This window comes from Eubalaena glacialis, chromosome 13, assembly GCF_028564815.1.
Source record: "Eubalaena glacialis isolate mEubGla1 chromosome 13, mEubGla1.1.hap2.+ XY, whole genome shotgun sequence".
In the NCBI taxonomy this organism is placed as follows: domain Eukaryota; kingdom Metazoa; phylum Chordata; class Mammalia; order Artiodactyla; family Balaenidae; genus Eubalaena; species Eubalaena glacialis.
In genome coordinates this window covers 71,235,412-71,261,941 of record NC_083728.1, presented here as the reverse complement: position 1 = coordinate 71,261,941, position 26,530 = coordinate 71,235,412, and the positions used below count along the sequence as shown (strand labels likewise).

General features: G+C 35.9%; 1 protein-coding gene across 6 annotated transcripts; it reads right to left on the bottom strand.

Moving 5' to 3' along the window:
* Positions 1 to 1,028: 1,028 nt before the first annotated feature.
* On the bottom strand, positions 1,029 to 25,698 carry CCP110 (centriolar coiled-coil protein 110). 6 transcript variants are annotated; one of them, XM_061208304.1, is made up of 16 exons: positions 25,507 to 25,698; positions 23,770 to 23,915; positions 21,223 to 21,378; positions 18,112 to 18,240; positions 13,808 to 15,458; positions 11,674 to 11,804; positions 10,659 to 10,836; positions 9,961 to 10,100; positions 9,591 to 9,707; positions 9,145 to 9,246; positions 8,841 to 8,957; positions 5,707 to 5,780; positions 5,096 to 5,158; positions 4,360 to 4,419; positions 3,788 to 3,873; positions 1,029 to 1,428 (listed from the first exon to the last, which is right to left on the bottom strand). In XM_061208304.1, the coding sequence occupies exons 3-16, from the start codon at positions 21,361 to 21,363 to the stop codon at positions 1,376 to 1,378; spliced, it is 3,042 nt and encodes a 1,013-aa protein (XP_061064287.1). In that variant the 5' UTR covers positions 21,364 to 21,378; positions 23,770 to 23,915; positions 25,507 to 25,698; the 3' UTR covers positions 1,029 to 1,375. The 6 variants fall into 6 exon arrangements, 5 of the variants coding, with proteins under 5 accessions (XP_061064287.1, XP_061064286.1, XP_061064288.1 ...); XM_061208303.1 differs by lacking the exon at positions 23,770 to 23,915; XM_061208305.1 differs by lacking the exons at positions 3,788 to 3,873; positions 23,770 to 23,915.
* Positions 25,699 to 26,530: the final 832 nt, after the last annotated feature.

Sequence of the window (26,530 nt, the reverse complement as noted above, 5' to 3'; positions counted from 1 at the left end):
GAAAATCAAGTTTACACCCAGAGTAGATTACTATTTTCTGTCTACAGCTAGATGTAAAAGTTAAATTTTAAATGGAACGGAAAATCAAAGAAAACAATCTTTATCTCGACATTCTTAAGAGAATATAAAGAATATATACAGTCTGCATTTTCAAAATACCAGTATCTTTTTAAAATTTAAGTTAGAAAGATTAAATGTACACATAAATGTTCCCAATTTTATGTGAGAAGCACAAAGCCCTTTTGGAGATGGCATGATAAATTAACAGTGACATTCTTTTTCATAAAATCATGTTCCCTTGGTAACATTTTTTGGTTTATATTTTAACTGATTATGTAAGTGATGAAAAACCTTAAACATTAGTGCCTCTTATGTAATGCAGACTTTCAACTAGACAGTATTATTATCCCATTTGAAAATCTGAATTTATCATATTGTATAGCCCTTTATTCTCCCCTAAATCCAGCATGCTAAAAAAAGCAGACTATGAAGAAATAAACAGACTAAATAGAAAATGTAACTGCATGCAACATGTTATTCTATTTTAAAGAAATAGATGTAAAATGCATTCATTCCTAAGCGCTACTACATTTAAGAAGATTGTGCTATCTTCCCCAAATTTGTTATACCCTCCACAGAAAGATTTTATAATTTAATAGAAATGTTTCTAATAGTACTAGGGTAACATACATTATTAACATACATTAAGCCTAACATTTCTGTGAGACAACTAGTTGTTGAGAGGAACGTATACCTGTGACCAAAATGGTGATGCCCAGCTACTCCTGTGGTGAATTTTAGGCGGACCACAATCAACAGGCAAGTGTTCTATCCCATGTGGTTATACCGTAAGTCCAAGAATATGAGAGATTAATCAGAGTTTTCAAAGTTACAAAACCGGGGAAAAACATTCTTCTGCAATAATTTCCCCTCAAACAGAACAGTATCTAGTTTATCAAATTCAGCAATCAGTGTGCAGAGATTAATGAAATTTATATTTCAGAACTTATTTATAAGTTATCACACCTTTTCAATATTTTATAGAAATAAACGCAAATGTCCTTTAAGTTTACAAAAAGGTTCTCGGCAGACACCTGAGTAATAAAACAAACTTATGCTTGTGCAGGTTAAGGACAGAAATGAGCCAATTACTAAACACTAATTTGTCTTCACCCGAAACTGATATTAAGAGGAAAATTCGGTGGGGGGGATGGGATTAGCCAGACTGACCAAAATATCCAGATGATTTTTCAGCCCTTTGACATCACTTTGCCCGTGTAAACAGAGTCCCGAGTTAAATAAAAAGTCGTGAGCAGGGAAAATAATATGGATCCTAACCCTTCCCCCCTTTTTTATCCTAATGAATGTTGTCTTCTTAAGTTGTCGCAACATTTGGCCGCTTTCTTTGGATTTTTCCTGCATATACTCCTAAAAATAGAGCAAAACTAGTATTATTTCTCAATGTTAGTTTTTCTGTAATGATACCATTTAATGAGTGCCCACTGTGTACCAAGCACTGAGCTAAGCAAAACACATTATTATATTTAATCCTTATGTAAAATAATCACGAGGTCAAAATTGTTACTACTGTTTTAACAATAATAAAACTGAGACATAGGAGAGTTAAGTCACCTGTATAAGTAACAGAGCTAGAAGTAGAAACTCTGAGAACCCAATTCTACCTGATTCATTGTTTTACTTAACCATTTTGCATTACTACCGCCTACTCTGCTTTAATTAGCAGTTTCTGAATTTCACTATAAACTCTTAAGTCAAGCACAAGACATCAAATGAATGTTTTAAAACATATATGAGATCAGAGACTGCAATTTAGTTTCTAAAAACTATAAACTTTAATTGCTTTGCAGCAAACTTTAACGCCTTACAATTGTACTTCAGTCTAAGAATATGATAGTCTATCAACATAAAAATGAGTTTTCTATAAAATGCTTAATAAAAGGTTTGTCCTCCATGTACATCAAATCAAAGCATAATTTCAAATTTGTTTGAAACATAATCCAGGCCATTAAAAATTTAAGGAGGAAAGAATAATCTTTTCAAAAGCAACTATGGATCCCTGTGTTGAGATTCATAGTAGAATTTTAGTCAGCCATAAGCCAAATTTTCAGTTTATGTAAAAGGATAAAATTCTTTAGTCTTTTTCAATTGTCTAAATATGCACTCATGTATAAATAAATCTTTAGGAAAATACAGGAAAGAATTTTTGTACTTGTTTAGATACATATTAATTATACATGTTAATTCAAGGGTTAAGTACATTTTTATTAATAATTATGTTGCAATGCAATTAGACCACAATAGTTCTAAATACTAAACTTCATTGTACACGTTAACTGCAATGACTTCCTATTCATCCTTTATACTGTTGCGTATTACTGAATAGAAACAGTAGTTGCTATTTTACTTATAGATTCACAAGTGACAAATAGTGGAGATGAAATGCATGAGAAAGAATATGGAGAGTAGTCACTGTGGCAGTAGACAACATTAGGCAAAACAATACTAATTCCTCAATGATTTGCCAACTAGCTAGGACTTATTACAATATATAACACTAACATGAGAAAAAATTGAAAATGTCTTAAAATTCCATGTAACTTCACAAGCAACAGATCTGGTGTTTGGTCTGAGTTCTTCCAAATGGTTATCTTTCAAACCAGCTGATTCTACCTCTGGAATAAGCAGGATTTTCAGCTCTGTAATCCCCTTTAAAACAACTCCATTGACTGTCACTCACAGTGAATTCCAAAAGATGACCTTTTAAATTATCCTCTATATATTCAACATTATGAATTAAACTCACTATATATACATGCAAAAGGTGAGCAATCAATTCAAAGTTGTGATCAATATCTTGTTCCCTCTTTGAAATTATGTGAATAACATGAAAAAATTTATGTTGCTTATTCCCTCCTAATTTGGAGAAAATTACTTAGTAATAAAAGCTCTAAAATATGACTAATGGTGTATTAATGAGAAGACTAGAATTGATTAAAGATTTAATTTTAATTGCCTGGTGATTAGGTTTCTTTTAAATGTTTAGAAAGCAGTCTAGTTAAAGCAAAGCATTTTGAAAGTATTTTTAATGGATCACATAATTTTTGGTGAGTTATCATAGTGTCTTAACAAAGACACCTAAAAAATATTAAAACATTAGCTTAAGGGTTTTGCATTAGCTCAACACTGAATTTGTCTTTTTGCCACCATAAATAGGATTTTAAAATACACTTTTTGGCTTAGCCTTTAAATAATTCTCAAATAATGAACATAAAGAGAAATTTAGCTCAAGCTTCTTACTGAGCAAAAGATTAAGACTTCACCCCCTCCCACTTGGCATATTCACATGTGACCTTGTGGTCAGAGAGAAATTCTTCCCCTTATGTGCAGATACAAATATTCCTGGGTGATACACTTCCCCAAAGCTGAATAGACATGCACAGATTTAGACATCACATCATTATATTTTACTCATTTATAAAAACTTTTCTGAGTTAAGCATGTATAATTCTACAAAGTTTTCAGATTAAAAAATACATAGTGTCTCCATGGAATTTACAGAAATCAAGATTGGAACCACAGTTTCACTAAGATCTCCTGACTGCTGCAAAATACTAATACAAATGATCACTAGTAGGAATGACGGTGAATATGCCAAAATTATGGTGGCAAGGAAAGACACTCTATCCCGCTGGTATGGCCTGGGTCATGGGGCAGCTTGTGCACGTCTTTCTATTGAATGGGTTTCAGGAATTTGTTCGCTACACACCTGAAACAGGCGCTCTGTTAGGCACTCTGCTCTGTGAAGACTTCTGTCTATTTTGCACAACCCCCTTCACTGATGTCTTAGGGGTTCTAATTGAATATAAAAAAATTAATAAGTCACTTGCGTTAAGTTCTAAATGTTCAACATTCAAAAAAAGCAACCATACTGCATCAACCGTTCAAAGCACAAATAAGCTTGAAAAGAATTAAGTCTCATGCATGCGCACAGTAAAGAAACTATACCTTTCCCTTCGTCAGGAGACTATAACCATGACTTACGCTTTGTTGGAGAAACACTTTGGTGATGTTGAACTTACTTAGTGGATGTTTACATTATTTAATGAGCAAAATGGTATGAAATGAAAAGTAGAAACACGCCAACATAAGATGATAATTAAAATATAATACACAACAGTACATCAAAGGGTTATCTTTGAACAAAACGTTAAAAGCTCTTCCTAATACTATAAAAAGATCACATTTGAAAATAGTTATCCTTTATATAAAAAGCTAATCCCTCTCAAAGCTAATCTTGATTTGAATATTTTTAAATACCCATGTGTGTTGAATTCTTACCCTTGTCTACTCAGTAGCCTATGAACAGGTGCATTCTGTCCTTGATTTGGCTGAAGGACTCTGTTGACAAGGTAAATAAAAAATTAATTCAATAGGATAAATTCAGTTTTTCCCCCACGTTCTTTCAACAGATGAAAGAAACAGTGAGGCAGAAGTCAACAATGCAATGATTTGGCCTATACATTATCACAATGCAAAACAAATTGATTAAAGTGTATTAATATGGTGCTTATTTGCTCACCAAGAGAACAAACCTCGGTTTTTTTAATCAGGAAAGAGATGTCTAACACAAATATTAATCCTTGTGCTTTTAGATGATTTATTTATGTACTTTACAGAAGGAATTTTTCCTTTCAAACATCTGAGAAACAAAACATCACTCTTGTAAGAGCAGAAAACAGGTCAGAAACATTAAGCTAGCTTTCTAAGGTTTTTAAGTAAGTATCAAAGACCCCTTGGACTGCAGACTGAACTCAGGACATATGGGGCTCATATTTCCATCAGAGATAGCATGTCCTACAGAAAGCTCCATGAACATCTGGTCTGGCACATGACCACGTACATGACCAGGTGTTACTATGGATTCTGACTCTGTGACCCTCCACCCCAACAGGGAGAGATTTACTGATGTAAAGTAGAACAAAGCCAACAAAAAACAAGCTTGGGATTTATAAGATTTTCTTTTCCTTAAAAGTTAAAAAATAGCCTCTTACTGAGACTAAGTGATTTTTCTCACCTTGTTTCAGAAGGATTTTGCTTAACCAGAAATTTCTTATTTGGCATTCCCATTTCTGCACCTCTAACACAATATAAAAATAAGGACACACAAATAATGTATTTAGAAAGGGGGAAAACACATGATTACAAATGTGATACAGGATGACAGAAACAAATCATCATTTCAAAGTTGGTGCACTACTGAAAGACCTGTAATAAGCATACTAAAGACAAATTTCAAGAAAGAAGAGTTTTAATAGGATAGTTTCAGAATATTATTTGCATTAAGTTTTTTGCGCTATGAAGTCTTTAGGATATTTGAAAAAGAATATATTTAAAAGATATAAAATTAACACTGAATATAAGGATTAAGTATTTTTAAGATTACTTGATTAGCTATCAATTACACAAGTTGAACGTTGACAAATTTATTAGTTAATACATTTATCTAAAGATAAAATCAGATTTTACCACCGAAACTATTTATATAAAGGGATTTCTATCACCTCAGCTGCAGAAGAGTTAACAATTCTTTATTTCTAATTTGAATATACAAACCAACAGTTGCTTAAAATTAATTGGCTTGATAATAATTAAATTAGAATATGACAAGACATGAAAAAAACTTACTTCATGTACTTCTTCCTATCAAGAGACTTCTGTGTTGCAGCTGAAAGAGCCACTCGTGGACTTTTCATTTTATCCTTTAAAATACAAAAGTAACATGAAGCTGTAGTGGTACCAGTAATACCGCTAAAGTATAGTATTGGATGATCTCAAATTGCATGGAAAAGCTTCTCTTACTGGCATTTTGAACTTTAACTTAGTCTTTACAATTGAAGCAGTCTAATTTTTTTAATTAAATAATTAAAATTATTTTTCCCAATGAAATAGTATAAATTTGGCTTGTTTTTCTTTTGCCAACCACACTAAGATCATTGATTCAAACCACAGATCTCCAACACTCTGATATACAGTTGACCCTTGAACAACACAGATTTGAACTGCACAGGTGACTTACATGCAGATTTTTTTTCAACAAATATATTGGAAAATTTTTTTGAGATTTATGACAACTTTTAAAAACTCACAGATGAACCACATAACCTAGAAATACGAAAAAAAATTTTATGTCATGAATGCATAAAATATATGTATATACTAGTCTATCCTTACATAAGCATAAGGTGAGTGATATTTAATATAAAATTAATGTGTTAGTTTCCTTACTGTTTTATAACTGCTTTCAAAGAGTTACATTACCATACAGTATGCAGGCCTCTTGCTCTTTCTCTCTCTCTCTGCCTCCCTCTCCCTCTCTTCTCTCTCAACTACAGCCTATCATCACAGGTACGTGGTTTTTTTTTTTAAATGTAACACTGTTTCCAATACTGTATTATGAATATGACAACACTGTATGCCATGATTATAACAATTTATTCCTTACTGTACAGGCTAGGCTACTGTGAAGCAATCATACTGATTACACTAGGTTCCCATAAATCAAATATATTGCTGCTTCCTCATTATCAATGCATGAATTGTTATACCTGTAAATAAATGTGAACTTGTTTTTCACATTATCTTTTCATTTTTTTTTATCTTTTCATTTTTGATGTCTACCGTTAGTAATACATATAACATCTACAGTGTTTTGTATCATATAAGACAATATTGATGTAGGTACTTAACAGACACGATTCATCTTATAAACAGACAACATAAATTATGGTATTGATAAATACAGTACAGTACTGTAAATGTATTTTCTCTTCTTTATGATTTTCTTAATATTTTCTTTTCTCTAACTTATTTTATTTTAAGGATACAGTATATAATACATATAACATACAAAATATGTGTTAATTGACTGTTTATGTTATTGGTAAGGCTTCTGCTCAACAGTAGACTACTAGTAGTTAAGTTGTTGGGGAGTCAGAAGTTACACTGAGATTTCTGACTGTGGGCCACCCCTAAGCCTCCATGTTGTTCAAGGATCAACTGTATTTCAAATTAATTTGGAGCCTCTTTTCTAACTCTGATTTCCAAAAGAGGTAAAATATACATGACAGTTTCAAGGAAATTCAATCAGGAGCAGCCGACAGTTTTTTATGAGTCATCCAAGCAATATTCAACACTTAACTCAAAAATCTAATCACAAAAACAGTATGTAATTCTTGCCAATTTCCTTTAAATTTGTCTACAGATTTAAATATTATTGGTAATCCTGGGAACTACCTGTTTTAAGAATTGTAGGATGGGGGCCTCCCTGGTGGCGCAGTGGTTGGGAGTCCGCCTGCCAATGTGGGGGACGTGGGTTCGGGCCCTGGTCTGGGAGGATCCCATGTGCCGCGGAGCAACTAGGCCCGTGCGCCGCAACTGCTGAGCCTGCGCTCTGGAGCCCGCGAGCCACAACTACTGAAGCCCGCACGCCTAGAGCCCATGCTCCGCAACAAGAGAAGCCCCGCAATGAGAAGCCCATGCACCACAACAAAGAGTAGCCCCCGCTCGCCGCAACTAGAAAGGCCCGTGCACAGCAACGAAGACCCAACTCAGCCAAAAATAAATAAATAAATATTTAAAAAAAAAAAAAAAAAAGAATTGTAGGATGGGTGCTAAAGTCAATAAAGAATGATATTTAGTATCAATTACACCAAACCCAGAAGAACCTCAATGTGAAGTAATTATAGATAGATCAATCAATCGATTGATCTGCCCCTGGTTCCTATTAATATTTGGTCTTTGACCCCAGTTCCTGACACAAAGCTCCTAAAACCCTTTTAATCAAATCTCCTGAGTGATAGGAGCATCTTTTGTTCTAATGCTTGATCTTTGACTTCGGTTCCTGACACAGAGCTCCTAAATCCCTTGAAATTTCCCAGGTGATAGAAGCAATTTTTTTGAACCCGGGCCCCGACAGTGAAAGCACCGAGCCTTAACCACTGGACAGCCAGGGAAATTCCCCAAAGTATCTTTTGTTCTAATAAGACAACTTTTGGTGGGCTCTGAATGAGGGCTAGTCACCAGAGAGACCAAGCACGATTACAACCTTGAAACTTTCAGCCTCACCCCCTATCCTCCGGGGACAGGACAGAGGCTAGAGATTGAGTCAATAATCAATCATGCCTACGTGATGAAGCCTCCATAAAAACCCTAAAATACACATCCACATGCTGGGAAGGTGGCACACACCCTCCACAGGACAGAAGCTCCTGCTCTCAGGGCCCTTCCACACCTCGCCCTATGCATCTCTCTATATGGCTGTTCATCTGTATCTGTTACTGTATCCTTTATTATATAATAAACCGTTAAATGTAAGCAAATGTTTCCCTGAGTTCTGTGAACCATTCTAGAAAAATTTCCAAACCCGAGGAGGGAGTCATGGGAACCCTACTTTATAGCCAGTTGGTCAGAAGCAACATAATTATTAATAAAATGTACTTAACCCTTGAATTAACATGTATAATTAATATGTATCTAAACAAGTACAAATATTCTTTCCTATTTTTTCCTAAAGATTTATTTAATGAGATTGGCATCTGAAGTGGGGGCAGTCTCATAAGACTGCCTCCTTAACATGTAGGATCTGATACTAACTCCAGGTAGATGGTATCAGAACTGAATTGAATTGTAGGACACTCAGCTGGTGTCAGAGATCTGGTGTTGGGGGGAAAACCCACACATTTGGTATCAGAAATAATTTGTGAGTGTAAAAGAAATAGAGGTTTTTTTTCACTCACTAGTTTAAAAGTGATGTAACGTACCATTTGCCTGAGCATTTTCTCTTTGCGAACTTCTCGATCATGATGTAGAATAGACATTCTTTCAGCTGCATCCATTACAAAGAATATGTCATGAATACCATACAGGGCAGCTCGCAACTAAGTTCAAAAGAAGAAAATATTATACCCATTTAAAAAGATGAGGTTAGAGGTCAGTAGTATTACGTATGCTCTTATTTAGAGAAAAAGGTTAAAGTTTTCATTGAAACCTACTTTCAGTGGTTCAGTGAAGGCAGAGAAATAAAACATTTCCATTTCCTAAGAGCCTTGAGGATACATGCATTACCTGAGCTAACACTCTTTCCTGAAGAGAAGCATCTTGTGCTGAAACAACACCTCTCTTTAATGGTGCTTCCAACTGAAAACTTCTTATGAATTCCATAGTATCCTGAAAGAAGAAATGCTCCTTCATTTTTCTAGAAGGATTTCAAGATCACTGGAGTTTCCTTTTGTTCTTTTTCTCAGTCAAAACGAAATGAAGAACACAAAACTATTACATCAGAAGTCAAACAGCACTCACTTTAAAGTGAGACCAAAAAATGCACAAACTACTTCATTTACATATTTTTAAAAATTATCTGAATGAGATTAATCAATTTCTAAAACAGCCTATATTATGTGGCTAAAAAATGTTTGATCTGCCTAAGTTCTGAACTAATTTGCCAACTCAGCTGTCACAACACTGATAGAAACTGAGACAGAAATGTAATACAATTTACACAATCCTCTTACTTTTACAGTTTGTCGAAGTTGTTTCAGCTTATCTGTCTGCATGAGCCTACGAGTAAGAAATCCTTTCGCTACTGCAGTTACTTTGTTAAATTTTGCTTGTACTTCTGGACTGAAAACCTAGAAGAAATAAGATAGACACAACATTTTAGTAATCTGAGCATTATACTCAAGATTGTTTTTCTTAATCTATTACAATGAACTAAATTCTTCTATATGTGTTTACTCTGTGTCGTTTAATCTTTAATAAAAGCTAAGCTTTTGATGTATTGCAAAATATTTATGCCTCATTTGTACAACCTAAGATAACATAGCTCTTTAGAAAAGATATAGACAGACAGACATGCACGCATATATCTTTAAGTTTGCCCACCTGAGACCATTTAGTTTTGGCCCTTCCAAAAGGCCTTGTTACTGAGAGTTTGGTCAAGCCACTAGCTGATGATCCCCAGAGGTAGAATGGTACTTCATTTGCAGAACCAAAGCTGTGTTGTAGGGCAGAACTTGTGAAACCTTCAGAAATATACATAAAGTATTATACTTGATGTCAAATAATTAGAATACACAGAACATCCAAATAAACATGACACTCATTAAGAATAACAACTCTGAAACTGATCCACAGCAGACTTAAAATATTTATGGACTTTAAGCTTATGCACCAGATGGATCTTTTGAACACAAACGGCATCTCAGGATAATTGAAGATGTGAAGATAAGCTCTTATTGGGACTGGGTAATTAGATGTAATTCAAGATCATTCAGGAGATAGCAAACTGTGTTATCACTTGAAGAATATCACCTGCTACTTGAATGAACAAAGACCAAGCTCTGAGTCAAATTTCCTGATATTTTCCTTGCTAAGGTGGCTTTTCTCATGAACCTGCTCACTGGTCTTTGATCTGCTGCTATCATTTCATTTTTCACCAGTTTCTAAGCAACTGGCAAATAGCAGTGGGTTGGATGTGGAATGACTTATAAAAAGGAGGTACAATTTTAAAGTGTGCCAAATAATATATCTCACTATAGGATAATTTTTTCAAATGGAAAAGGATTTTTTAAAATATTTACCAGAACTATTTGAATTTGAAGTATGGAGTGAGTCCACTTGAGACAGCATTGTTTCTAGTAAACCAGAGTCACTTATCTTTCTCCATTCTAAGTCCACAGCATTGCTAATGTCCAATTCAGAGGCTTCCGCTGTAATCACCTTCTTCTCCTTTAACATTTTCTCCCGTTCTTCTATTTCCTGTAGATTAACAGTTTATTATAATATGGTAGCTCTTTTAATTATATCTCCAAATAGTATTTTAGGCTCAGCTAAAAGTATGTATGATTATCAGCAAATTATTATTTATTTCAGGTTCTCCTCCCTCAAATAAAATTGACTATTTAATTGATTTTAAAATGTGATAATCTTAAAACAAGTGTCCTTCCTCTTATGATATACTCTTACAGAATGCATATTTCAGCACCTACTTACAAAATACCTTTTAAAAATATTAAAAATTTTGAATCAAGGATTCAATTAAGTATCCTTTTGATAAATTATGCATTTATTTTTAGATAAGGATCAAAATATTTTAACTCACACTTTGGCAATAAAAATACTCTCCATGACACGGGGAGGGGGAAGGGTAAGCTGGGACAAAGTGAGAGAGTGGCATGGACATATATACACTACCAAATGTAAAACCAATAGCTAGTGGGAAGCAGCCGCATAGCACAGGGAGATCAGCTCGGTGCTTTGTGACCACCTAGAGGGGTGGGATAGGGAGGGTGGGAGGGAGGGAGACGCAAGAGGGAAGAGATATGGGAATATGTGTGTATGTATAGCTGATTCACTTGGTTATAAAGCAGAAACTAACACACCATTGTAAAGCAATTATACTCCAATAAAGATGTTAAAAAAAATTGATAATTCCAAAGTCACGTTTTTTTTTAAATCCAAAAAAAAAATACTCTCCATGTATGAAAATCAATGACCCCCTTAGATTAAGCTATACAAGGGTAACAATTATAAGTATCCTATACATGACCAAAACTCCACTCACCAGCCCTATATCCCTACATTTTAATTCCTCACCTTTTGCAGTCTCTCCTGTTCCCTTTCCTGCTCAGCTATGAGTAGCGATAACTGCTGGGCGTGCTGCTCTTCTAGTCTCTTCCGCATTTCTTCGAAAGCTAACATCTTGCTTTTTAATATCTCCTCGCCTTCTGAAAAGAAACATGTCCCCTCAAATTTAGAAAATTTAGTAATATCTGATGTTTTATAACATCAATTTAAATTACGCTTCTGACCAGAGAGTATTCCTGGATCTGACCTAGTACAATCAAGATATAGCCAGGTCCCTACTTTGAATCACATTCTCTTTTGCCCTCCTCTCATTTCATGCTACTAAAGGTCTGTATCTCATCACCCTAACCCACTCGTTCGACAGATCCCATCATGATCTGAACTGATAAAGCCAAGACTACATGTTCCGTCCAATTCTCCTTACTCCAATTAACTTCACAATGTGGTTCTCATGTGCATCTCACCTCCATTTATTTTCTTCACTCTTGTCCTTCTCCAGGGTCTCTGGTATTGTAGCTTCTACTTTTGCTTTGTTTTACTTTTTTAAAATAAATGTTGCTTTTACAGTGTAAAGCTACTCAGCTTGAGGCTCCAAAAAAGATTGGATATTAAAATTCTAGATATTTTAATTACTAACTAAAAAATTTATTAAATCAGTATGACGATGCAACTTCCTGAATAGAAAGTGGTGTGATACTTTGAAATGTTGAAATATCAAGTATTACCCAGATGTAGCACATAGATATTTAGGAATCCATTATAATTCAACTAAATTCAAAGAATCCTTCTTTCCAAATACACAGTCAATGATTTTCATTGAAGATAAGCGCATTATATTTGTCCTACCTGCCATGGTATTCTGATAATTTGTTCCTAAATACATTTTATTCAGCTACAACAATTTGCAGTTGTTCACATGCAATTTTTTTATAGGCAAGGGGGGCTGGAAAAGCAGTTGAATTGTAACATTCAGCAAGAAAGGAAAAAGGCCCTCCACTCAACCACTCAGCCAACAACTGGAGTCCATTCAGCTCTACCTTAAAAACTTTATAAACAAGTGCCTGTCCAGGGGATCCCTCTCTGGGAGGTGTGCCCGAGGCAGGCAGCCAAGCTACGGGCAGCTCTCGGCACAATGCACTGCCGCCCTTGCCCACTCTGATAGCAAGCCGGCTGCCTCCATGCCTGGCCTCATCTCACACGCACTGGCCTTCCTCTTGTGAAAGCACTGCCAGAACTGCCACTTGGTCAGTCTGTGTACTTTTGGTATTCACCGAGACAGCTTCTAGCCTGCTATGTCATCTACTTGGAGAAGCCAAGCTGGCTCCTCAGATATCAACTGTTTTTATTAGAGTGCTTATAAAGTCGCACAGGTGTTATGCAGTCTGCCCCAACCCAACCCTATTTTTCCTATAAACCTTGTTACTTTTAGCGTGCAATTTTACAGAATATGAAGTTTTTTTCAGGAGGATACATATCCCATTAGAGTTGAAATGTCTGTGTCTAAAAACTTAATTTACTTGATTTATATGTCTTCCACATCAGTAATGAAGAATTATGAGCCATGACAACAAAGTAAGGAGTAATAAAGAAGACATGTTTTAACAAGTTACTGTTGATATAACACTAGATGCAACAGAAAGAAATTTGAAATAATTTTCATTAATAAAGACACCACTCTTGAAACACTACTCACAGAGCCTTATTTGTGATATCTTCTCTAATAATTTAGTGTTAAAGTGTTTACTAAAGGGCCAACTACATGAAGATCTCATTACAAATCAAAGGGCAAACTGATGAAAATATTAGAAACCATAGTCCAAAAGGAAGACATCATAGCAATATACTGGATTAAAACTATGAGTGATGTTTCATGCAAGAACTTTTTCCTCCAGTCATTAACAATATTCTCTATAATACCAAGTGGATTGTGAAAGATTCATAATTTAAATAGGAAAATCCTTTAAGAAAGCCTATCAAATGGCAGTAAACTGTAGCTAGTGATGCTCTGATAAATGAACAGATGAAGACAATTATAATTATTCTGCAATTATTATTATTCTGACGATTATTAATTGTCAATTAAAGGTATTAAATAGAGATGCTACCTGCTTGGCAGATATTAAACACTTCGAAGCTTTCTTACCTTTGGAACTACTTTCTAATATTTTATTCTTGTTGATGTAGACAGACCCCTTAGAGTATCTTTTTTCTGGCAAATGTTGCCTTTCCTGTTCAGCTATTCCAGTTGTTACGACATAAGGCCAGTTTTCCTTTTGCAAATTATCAATATCTAAATCAAGTCTCCGTTTAACTTTCTCAAAACTGTTATCCAAAAATTGTTCATTTCCACAGGACGCTGTAGGGGTGTCCATATGCTGTCTGGTATTCTGGTTTTGCATCAGTAAAGGAGATGGGTTTTTTACGTCATAAGACTTATTCAGTCCCATTTGGAAATTGCAGGAGTTTTTCTCTAACACATTGGCTGACTTGAGTCCACTCACAGTTCCAAAGTTTTGACTCACTATACATTGACTGGTGGCATATGGCTCATGCAATCTTTCCACTGCAGTACATGTACTGTCCATTTTGTGTGGTCCTCTCCCATCAGATGTTAACTGACCTTCCATGATAGCAAGTCCATGAATAACTTTATTTTCTAATTGACTTCCTGAAGATTGACATACCTGATTTGATTTACCTAAAACCATTTCCTGTATGGCTTCAGATGTATTTTTACTGACATAAACCTTGCTTGAACAAACTCCTGCTAAATCAATTGGTAACTCTGGCACAGTTTCAGGTACATTTGTTTTTTCATCAGTTTCTTGAACAACTAAGTCTACTGCCTGTTCTTTACCTTTAGGACTTAATTCACAAGCATTTATTGGGTTATTTATAAGTATATGACATGCTGATGATGGCCTAGAACACCTTCGATGCATTTTAGGACTTAGGCTTGGCTCTGGGCTAGGTAATTTGGCATATGAACCAGTAAGACTTTTGATAACATTATTTTCAGTAACAAAAGTGGGAATGCCTTTAAAATCAGAATCAGGCTCTAAAACAGTGGAATGGCCAGTTGGTATAGGTATGTCCACTTTAGAAAAGCTACCTAAAATGGATGTATTCACGCTGCTTGCTTGAGTGGAAGCACCTTGGAGAAGAACATTTGATTTATTAAGGCTTGGTTTGTCAGGAATAACTGAACCACAGTGCTTGCCCATCAACTGGGCCTTCTCCTTTTCACAGTCAGTCACTTTAACAGCATCATTTTCTTTGTCTGAATAACTCTCATTAACACTCCTCTTTGCACTACTTCTCAGACTGTGTCTAGACTGCTCTCTTTCTATATATTCCTTTGACTTTTTCATCAGCTTCTGAAGACTCATTATGTAGGGATCGGGAGTAACTTCCTCCAAAAGTGATGGATCTTGTTCTTCATTTGTTGGAAAGAGACCACCAGAAATAAGTGGCTCTTGTGCAGCTGTTGAGGAGGTCTTTAGAGAAGCTTCGTTTTCTGCGTGGCTAATACTTGAACTATCACATTGCTTCAGATAACTGAATTCTTCTGAGTCCCTAGCTAAGTCTATCCCATTAGATTTAAATTGGTCCTCAGTATTCAGTGGCAAAATTCCAGTTATCTTTTCAAACTTTGCTAAAGTAGAGTGTTCAGTAGGGTTTGGCAAGATATTTGGAAGTGTAGCAGGAACATTCAAGTTTCTGACTTCTGAATTAGAGTAAACTGTTTCAGTCTCCCACTGATCAAAATCACAGGCATTAGGTGCTTTTCTAACCTGAAAAAGGAAATTTAAAAATTATTATTTCCAGGAATTCCCTGGTGGTCCATTGGTTAGGATTCCATACTTCCACTGCAGGGGGCACAGGTTCGATCCCTGCTCGGGGAACTAATCTCACATGCCGTGTGGATCAGCCAAAAAATAAATAAATAAATAAATAAAAATTTAAGAAATAAAAAGTAATATTTCCTCACTACACAAAAAGCCTTTGATTTCATTGTTTTTTAAAGTGAAACTGAAACTGAAGATTCAGAGTTCTAATATTTGAAAACACAAATAAAAACTCAGATGACCGTTTCTATGGTATTCTATATCACATGGAGCTCAAATTACTACAAAAAGCATCTACTGGTCATCCTGGCCCATTTACTAACAGATTAAAAGAGAATTCCCTCACGGTCCAGTGGTTAAGACTCCGCACTTCCACTGCAGGGGGCGCGGGTTCAGTCCCTGGTCGGGGAACTAAGATCCCACATGCCGCCAGGTGCATCCAAAAATAAAGAAAGAAAGACAAGGAAAAAAGTCACTTATCTAATCTGATACAAATATGAACATATGTGCATATATATACACACACATTCATATACTCATGTGCAATTTAATCTTGGAATAGAAGCATTTTCCTCAACCTTCTTCTGGTTATATGTTATTAACATCACCAACTGCTCCTCCTACGAGAACTATCATCTAGGGATAATGATGTGTAAGATAAATAGCAAGTAATTAAATTTCTTACATAGATGATTCCTCTTTAACAAGGACTAACTTGCCCAGGACACTGATTAAGCAAAAAAATAATTCAATACCAAGACTCCTGCCTCCCATACGCTTACTCCAAATTTTAATTAAAATCCTTCTATATGATGAGACAAATTTGTGGTAAATGATAGGTCAGCCATCAAGCTTAATACTTAAAAAATAAGAAAAACTTCAACTTAAAACCTGATTCATTAAGGCAAATTTCAATTTGATTAACTGGGTGATCATTTAAAACAGCAACCTGTTAATGAGTTTTTGAACAAGCAAAATAAGTTAAAAATTTAATAAAGATGAAAACAATTGTATACACAAAAGATCCAACGGAAAAAAATAAAATTACATTTTGTATCTAAATAATTCGACTTTGCAAAAGAACAAAAAGTGAACTAGGATGTTTTCTAAAGATTATACAAGCATATATGAAACTGACAGAAATCATTATCATATTATCATATGAATACACTCCAGAATCCTGAATTTTAAAAGATTTTTAGGTTGTTTTGTACGTGTTTTTTTTCTTAGGCAATATGGCACTCTTATTTTACCTTACAAATTCCAAGACATGTAATGATTTCCAGGTACTATGCAATAAACAGTACAACAAGATCTACTTGGTCACAACCTCACGATCGAAATAAAACAAAAGGGATACGAACTCATGACACATGTTCGCAGGTTTAAGTATAATAAATTATTTCCTCAAAATAGCTAAACATTTCATATTTGTGATATTCAGCAGCCATGCTTTTTGTACATCACTAAAAAAGCCTTTGGTTAGACAATTTAAATAACAACAACAAAATCTATCATAGAATCATAGATTTTACAGGTAAAACAGACCTTAGAAATCTATTTGTATTATATAAAATTTCTCTATCTGCATAATTAATTCATTACTCTATAGTTCAACATTGTATACGTTCTATTAAGCAGAGAAAGTCTTCAAACTCAACAATAAACTCATTAGTAGTATATTTGATATATTCCCTCAGTGGACCAAGAATGATATGCCATTTTTGTTCCAATCATAGGAAATATCTAATAAGTAAAAAACCCACCTTTACTGTGCTACTCACTACATTTTTTAAACTCAATATGAGCAGTAATTATACTTTACAAATTAAAATCTACTACCCACAGAGAAATGAAGGTAGTAGTTAGTCGGAAATATCCTAAGGGTCATTGTACATAAATCATCTAGTATGAATTACACAAACCACAAACCCCTAAGATTACAAAAAAAATTAAAAGATGTAACCAGCGAAACAGGGTTATATAAGGCAGAAATTATTCGTTTTATCTAATTCACTGTTTTTAGTATGAAATGATCCAGACCTTAAAACACATTGTTTATACAAATTTAAATTAAATAAAAATCATTGCAAAGGTATAGATGTGTTGTTTAAATAGTTTCAATTTGTATCTAAGATGCATCTAGGCAATTCTATTATCTAATCTAAATTGCATTTGTGTATCTAAGAGCAGAATTTTCACCAGAAAAGTGGGGACATTATTTACTTTAGCAGAGAATGAGAATAAGGTCATTGAGTCAATAGTCTGATTAGTTCAGAGGTAAACTACAATGGCCAATTCTATCATTGTCACTGAGAATTCAATGTTTTTAGAGTCATAAGACACAGACAACAAGCAATTATACTCAGTGTATGGGTCCATTGTCTAAGTACCCTCTGATTCAAGTACTGAGCACCACTAACAAGCAAGTGAATTTTCTTTGGAGTAACTGAAATGGAATATCACAAATTATGAAGCTTCTCAAGCTTAACAGTATATTGGTAATTAACTACTAAGGCAAATTTATTTCTGAAAAATTATCATCAATGCTTAACTCGTGATTTCTTAATTATAATTTAAAAGAGCTTAAATTACACACCTGAACATTTTCAAGAATCTCCTGGACACGTGTCAGTAAAGCTCTCTTCCTGTTAACCTGCTTTCTTGCTTCTACATCAAGTGCTTTCTGCTTTTCTTGTTGCATTTCCTTTCTTTTCTCAATATTAAGCTGAAAAACATCATAAATATGTAACTATTTCTCATAAATGTAAAAATATCATAAAATCAGGCAGTTTTGAACCAGAATGATTTAAAATGTGTGCAACAGGTAAAACTATCTATAGTGAAAGAAATCTGAACAGTGGTTGGGGGTGATGACTGGGATGGAGCATATGAAATTTTTCTGTGGTGATGAAAATGTTGTGTGGGTGTGAGTTATAAATGGATGAGAACTCATGGGACTGCCTTTTTTGCTTTTTTTTTTTGGTCGCACTGTGTGGCATATGGGATCTTAGTTCCCTGACCAGGGATTGAACCCATGCCCCCTGAATTGGGAGCACGGAGTCTTAACCACTAGGCCACCAGGGAAGTCCCCAGCACTAATGGAACTTTAACACTTAAGATCTGTGCATTTTACTGTAAGTAATTATTCCCAATTGAAAAAAAAAGTTGAAAGAAAAAAAAACTGTTCACTTATCAAATGCTCTGAAATGAAAGATAAAATTAACCCTTTTGGCTATTGTTGAGATTTTCATTTGGTAATGTCTTACTTCACTGGTTCAGTTAGATTCTTTAGTTTCTAATCCTCTAATCAGTATACATTTCACCTCTTTGCTACCTCAAGAAAATGTCCAAAGGTTTAATGATAAAAGAAACAGATAATGTTTTATTTGCCTACAAAATCAGAACACATATTTGGTTCCATTTCATTGTAACCTCCAATAAAAATGTAATGTACTGAAAAAATTGAAGGCTTCCAAGCATTATATTTTTTTTAGTGGATTTAAGTCTTTATTATTAAGTCCTGGGAAGTTTAGTCACTATGTTAAGGAGTCAAGACTTATTTTAGATTTATGCAAATAGAAAACATGTCATAAAAAATTATTTCAAAGTTGCAGTATTTGACTATCAAATACAACCTAAAAACATGAATTAAGGTCCATAAGCATTAGATTTTGCTTACAAATAAGTAAGTGATGAAGTAGACCCTAAACAACAAGGCCCAGACATTTTGGCCTATATTAAACTAATCAAGCAATATGTCATCAAGTAGCTGATAAAAATGTTTTAAAATCTTTTCTTATTTGCATGGTACCAAAGAATCATTTCACAGTTTACTTGCTAATCAAAAAGAGAAAAGAAAATGTATACCTTTAGAGTCATATGGCAGTCACCACTGTAGAAGCAAGTGTTCAAACTACACATTACTAAAAGACAAACAACTACACATTATGTAACTTCTGATTTAATTTAATATGAAGTACATGGCATCATCTCCAAAAGAATTCTTGTTAAAAATGTTTAACCTGACTCTAACCAAACTATTAGACTAATTTCCAGTTTATAGGAACTACAGGGACTAGAGGGCAAGTTAAATGTCACCATGAGGAAACAATCAGACAAATCCAAAATATAAGGCATTCTGTGAGATCTCTAAAAATTCACTATCATAAAAAACAATTTTTTAAAGAAATTAAGGAACTATTCTATATCAGAGATTAAAAAAAGTAACAAGTGAATTTTATTTGTGAACTGACTGGATCCAGACAAGAAAAAAAAGTTATAAAAGACATTTTGAGCACAAATAAAGAAATCTGAATATAAACAGAATATTAGATGCTATTAAAATTATTATTAATTTTCATAAAGTGTGATATGATATTGGAGTTTTATGTAGGAGAGTATCCTTATTTTTAGAAACTGTATACCAAAATATTTAGGGGAGAAGTGTCATGTAGCTGTAATTTTCAAATGGCTCAGCAATAAAGCAAAAAGAGTTTTAAATAAAGCAAATAATGCAATAAAGTGAAGACGGCAAAAATGTTAAAAATTGTTGAATCTAAATGGTAGATATGTGTGTAGTCACTGAACTATCCTTTCAACTTTTCTGTATGGTTGAAAATTTCATTACAAAAAGTTGGCAGAAAATACTGACCTTTTAAATCCTGCTATACAAAAAAGAAATAAATTTAAAACTCGCTTTCTTTCAGTAATATTAGTTTTCTGATTTGAAATAACGTCACATACATTTATAAAATATTCAATCAGTATCAAAGGGAAACACGATGAAAAGTGTGTCTTCCCTCTCATCCAATATTCCCTCACTCCTCCCCAGAGAAAGAATATAACAGTCTTATTTAAAAACCCAAATAGTTAGCATATATTGAGTACCTACTATGATCTAGATAGTGTTGTAAGCATTTTAAATGTATTAGTTTGTTTTCCTCAAAACAGCCCAATGAGGTAGGCACTATTTTTTATCCTCATTTAACAGATAAAGAAAATGGACCTGCAAGTTCACACAGCAGGTAAGTGGCAGAGCAATAATCTGAATCCAGGCCAGAAGGATCCAGAGCCAGGCTTTTAACTACTACTCTATACTGCCTCTGAGAGCATGCTGTGTCCAGTGATTTACAGTAGCTTGTGAAGATCCCTCCATGCCCACACATTAAGATCTACTGTACTCATTTTAATGAGAGTCTATAAAGTGGATCAGTTACTTAAACTAGTCCAGTACTGATAGACATTTAGGTTGTTCATCAATCTTTTGCTCTTTTAAACAATGCTCCTATAACCTTACACATACTTCTTCAGGCACATGGATGAGTATAATTGTAAGATATTCCCCAAAATGGAATTGCTGAGTCAAAGGTTATATACACTTTTAAATTCTGATAAACACTACCAAACTGCTCATCAAAAAATAAAATCAACGGATTCTCTCAGCAAAAGTGCATTTTAAGTGCCTCCTCCCCACAAGCTAAGAAATACTAGATCCTATCAGATCTTTGCCAATCAAATATGTTAAAAAAAAAAGCAAAAAACAAACAAACAAAAAAAACCAAACGCTAACTCATTTGCATTTCTTTACTTATGAAAAGGATCAGGCATCTTTTTGATATTTATAAGCCAGCCTTGCTTTTGTTTTTCTGTGAACTACCTTAGTGGTTCACTATAGAAAAAAAGATTATTTAAAATCAAAAACACTTACCAGTGGAGAAAGCACAGCCACTCCATGGAAACGAATAAGTGAGATGCTTTCAGACTGGACAGGTAGAAAGCTCTCTGTGGATAGTGATGCTTCTTGGATTCTGGCAAGAATTTTCTCACAGAACTTCTCATACTCTTCCATCTTCCCACAATCACACTACAAGAGAGAAAAAAAGCCATTTTTAATGTGCTGACAAAAATAGATATTAATTTATTTGGCAAATTTGTAGGGCACTGAAATATTCCTGGAATTCACAATTCCTAGAACTGGCTTTCCCAGAATTGTTTTAGTGATCAGGAGCTAATTCTTGGGTATAGGAAAGCACCTCAAGACCCCGCCCAGTCAAGCCTTGCTTCATATACTAAATATTTCTGAAGATTTGTACATAATCAATCTTTAAATGTGATTAGTTTAGGAAAGTACTAAGAACTCAGCAATGAAACCTGAAAGAAAACAAAGTTCTATACAACCTAACTAACTTCAGTTGTAAAACATAATGTTTTTTCTTCAAGAGGACTTATCTACACATCACAAGGAAAACTAGGACTTCCCTGGTGGCGTAGTGATTAAGAATCCATCTGCCAATGCAGGGGACACGGGTTCGAGCCCTGGTCCAGGAAGATCCCACATGCCGCGGATCAACTAAGCCCGTACGCCACAACTACTGAGCCTGTGCTCTAGAGCCCGCAAGCCACAACTACTGAGCCCGCATGCCACAACTACTGAAGCCCGCGTGCCTAGAGCCTGTGCTCTGCAACAAGAGAAGCCACCGCAATGAAAGGCCCGCGCACCGCAATGAAGGGTAGCCCCCGCTCGCCGCAGCTAGAGAAAGCCCGCATGCGGCAAGGCAGCCAAAATAAATAAATAAATAAATAAAATAAAAAGAAGAAAGAAGTCTAAGCAGAAAAATGTGTACAACGGTTTATTTATTAAAAAAAAAAAACCTAAATAATACAAAGATAGGAATGGTTTTGTAGCCAAAAAAAAGACAAAAGGGCTAGTTAAATAAAAACTGGTATTTACTTTCAAAAGTTCTTTTTTCTATCATGGAGTCCAAAGTCTATTACTTGCATATCTTAAGGATATAATTTGACTCCATGATAACTGACCAAATCAGTCAGAAGTGGAAAACAGAATCTACTGGCTCTCATATTAATTCTACTTTACTGTTAAAAAGTGGAACCATCACCAAACCACTTAAAATAATCAGTCCAGTAATTTCACAATTTCTGGGAAACTGTGATGGTGGCTATGAAAATACAAGGTAAAAGGAAGGGTTAGCTACCAAATTCATTCATCTAGCAAGTGTTAAATATTTGATTGCCTGTTCCCATAGCATTATGTCTGGCATTGCTTCCTTTAAATAAACAAGGGAAAGGGAAAGGGAAAGAGATATCACTGGACACATAACCAACAACGATATGATCTGTGAAAACAGAAAAACTTATACAATAATGCTTCTTTAAGTGTTCATTCTAAAACAATTAATTAACAAAGAAAAAAAGAGAGAGGGAAGGGAAATTCAATTCATGACGTGGGATACGCAAACATGAAATAAGATACAATACGATACTGCCCTAAGCCTCAAGGTACTTAAAAATTTAGTATGCTAACGTATCAGGGACAAATAATATCACAGTTAGAAATGAAGAAAAATCATATTCAAAATTATGACTAGATTATGAAAAAAGATATATTGCTGCTTTTGACCAACTTGTAGTCTTATTAATAGCAAGACTTCTTCCTACTATCCCATCAATTCTAATTATTTCTACATTCATTTATGCAAACTGAGAGTTTAATTTCAAAGAAATGGTTCTCTAGAGTGTAAATGAGATTATTTTGCAAACTTATATTCATAAGACAAGCAAAAGTAAAAAACAAAACATAACACCTTACTGCATGATAACCATAGCAAGGCCTCCTTTTTTAATCTAGACTTCAACCCACATTATGATATCTTAACAATCAAAATAGGCAGAAGCTAAGATATAAGAGAAATTCAAATGACCCCATTTCTACTAAAATACTTCAAAAGATTTTTTAACACAACCCATGCATCCAGCATTACAAGAAACCAAAACAGATTACTCATACAATTAATGTAATATACTTCCAATGGACACACAAGCAAAGCACGGAAGGTCTGGGAAATTTAAGGAAATATCTTTATGGCAAAAGTTTTATATTTCTTTCAACAACATCATATAAAAAATATGCCTCATTGTTTCAGAAAGTTAAATTCACATCCCTTAAACAGTATATGTTTGTCATACATATTGCAGACATACAGCAATATATTATTACAGCATAACTTATAGCCTATAATAAGGTATTAAACAACCAAATACAAGTCTAATATGATGATTATGGAAGTTACCAAGTGACCCTAGAGCATGACTGGATCATTCTCATCCTTTAGTCTCAGCTTGGAGGTCTCCTCTTCTGAGGCCGTCCCTGATTATCCCAACTAAATTAACCCTGCACCCTAAATTAACCCTTCACTATCACACTACCCTGCTGTTTCCCAATTTTCATGGCACTTACCACTATCTGAAATTATCTTGTTTATTTCCTTGGTTTTTGTCTTTCTTCCTCCACCAAAATGTAAGCTCCATAAGCACAGGTACCTTCTCAGTCTTGCTCACCACTGAATCCCCATTACATAGGACAGTGTCTGTACACAGCAGGCACTTCATAAAAATATTGAATAAATAAATTAGGATAATTAGCTCAAACAATAACCTAAACCAGAAAAAAGAAGACAACAAAGAAGCTAGCAAGGAAGAATGGAATTTTGAGAATGACTGTTTCATAGATGACCCTATTCTCAGAGAAACTGGTACCTCTAAACTGCAAAGGCAACCATTTAAAAAGCGAGCGTCTGTATCTTATATGATTAAGCAAGAGGGCACTTCGCTTCTCACGCCACAGTTACCTCTGTCAGCAGGGTTTTATTTTAAGGGAGCCTTGACTACAAGGCCAGTCCAACCACAAATCCGCTGCCCCATACTTTAAGAGCAGGCATTACTGGTCCACGTGAATTAATAATTTGTTGGCTGCATCAAGTTCAGACATGCCCTGTCTTCTCCATTTAGACGATGATCCTTCTCCAAATGAGCCTCTTTGCAAACCCCATAGACTCATGATTCTGCTACCTACTCCTCACCAGTGCTCTATCAGAAATGTCACTGAAGGGAATGGTAAAAGTAACACAGAACACATCTTGCCTTGTTTTCAGTTGTTAGCTGGTTGTTTACCCATCAGTCCTCCTAAAAACAAACTTCCTGTAGAGGCAATAAAGGGGAAGGTTCTTATTCAGGCACACACACTAGCTGTATGTTCTTGGCAATTCACTTACCATCTCTGTCTCAGTTTCTTCATTTGTAAAATAGGGATAATCAAGAGTATCTGCCTCAAAGAGATTCTGTGAGGATTTATTAGTATACTGTAGGATATGCAGAAAGCATCAATAAATGGGAGCGCCATTTATTTCGAAGAGGATGATGATGACTATGATTTTTTTCACTTGTTTATGAACTTCTGGAGGGCAGCGACAGTACTTGGTTCCTGGTAAGATTCAATTTAACTTAAAAACGTGGAAAGGGGGACAACAGCTTCCTCATTTTGCTGCGTCCAGACCCCTCCCCATTAAATCAATTTCTAGGCGCCTGCCATTTGCCTAAACTGGGGGGTAGGGAACTGGGATTATAACCAGATAGAAGCAAAGGGTGGGAACCACCCAGTAGCATCATGGGTAATAAAGAGAATTCCCTTTTTTTCTTCATGCTTCTGCCCCCAGAGAATCGCAAAGGCAGAGTAAACAGCGCTCCTAGGGTCTTTGCTTGGTGGTAACTGCCGTTCAGAAATGGCCAGTGCACACCCTGGGGTCGCTCCCCTCCCCAGAAAAAAAAACGGCCCAACCACTTTTATCAACAGGAGGTGGTTCCTCGGGTCTGGCCCGAGTTTATTTACTGGGGACCCTCTGCCCTCACCCTAGCGCCCCAAGCCCACCTCCCCCAACTCCTCTGATAAGGCTCCATCCCGAACACCCCCCAGACGGTGCCAGCATCTGAGCATCACCTCCGCGCCCGGTGCCGCCGGCCCCCGGGATATCCGCCTCCGCCCACCCGGAGCCTTTCCAGAGCCTCGAAGCCCAAGAGGCCGGCACCTTCGCTCGGGTTCCGTGCAAAGCCCGCCCTCAGATACTCAGCGCGCCCATTCCGCCCGCCCTGCGGCCTCGCAGCCGGACCCGCGGAGTCAAGGCCCCTCTCACGCACACACCTGCTCTCCCACGGCCGCGGCAGCTTTCCTCCCCTCGCTCCGGGCCTTGGCAGGAAACAAACTGCTCAATTGGTACTGACTGAGAGCAGCGCCATCCACCGCCGCCTCCTCCTCCTCCTCCCCGCCATATTACGGTGCTCAGGCGGCAACGCGGGCTCCTGGCAACCGCCGCCGCCGCCGCTGCCGCCGCCGTCCGGACTCCACCTCTTAGGGCCGGCACTTCCGGTGGTTGCTTCCGGGCCGTTGGACCGGTTGGGCCTCCAGAAAACTACAATCCCCGAGGTGCTTTGCGCGCCTGGGTACGCGTCCAGGCCCAGAGATGGAGGGCGTTGTACTTGCGGGAGGCGCGGTGCAAGCTGGGAGGCGTAGTCTTCACTGCCAGCTCGCAAATCTTATTTCATTAAGAACGCTCCTCAGGTCTGAAGCCCTCTGAAATATTCCTTGAAACTGCTATTTTTCACTTACCTGTATAGAGGTAGCTTCTTTCTGTATAATCGTTGTAATACATACAACGGTCACCAAAATTTTTTTCTCTGTAAATAAAAAATTACTGAATCCTAGATGCCAGCTCTAAGCTTCAACACATCCATACCCGCTTGCAAATCAGTGGGAAAATAGCTCCAAGAAACGTAGTTAACAGGTTCAAGATGGCAGGAAAAGCTCAGAATGTTTTGCCAAAGTTCTCTATCAAAACATGTTACCAGCTTTTTGTCAACTGAAAAAAAAAAAAAAGCACAACATAAGAATCGTGAGTTAAGTTTTATTTGGGGCAAAATGAGGGCTATAGCCCAGGAGACAGCATTTCAGATAGCTCTGAGAAACTGCTCTGAAGAGGTAGGGGTAAGGCCAGTATTATATATCGTTTTAGTGAAGGAGGATCCGTGCAATCAAGCACACATTTTGGCAGAGGCTTGCTGCTAGTCACAGGAGCAGATGTCCCTGTTAACGATTTTAGTGCTTTCCTAGATATGAGGAGATGCAAGAATTGGGCTCATAAAATCTTCCGAGAATATCTAACTATCTC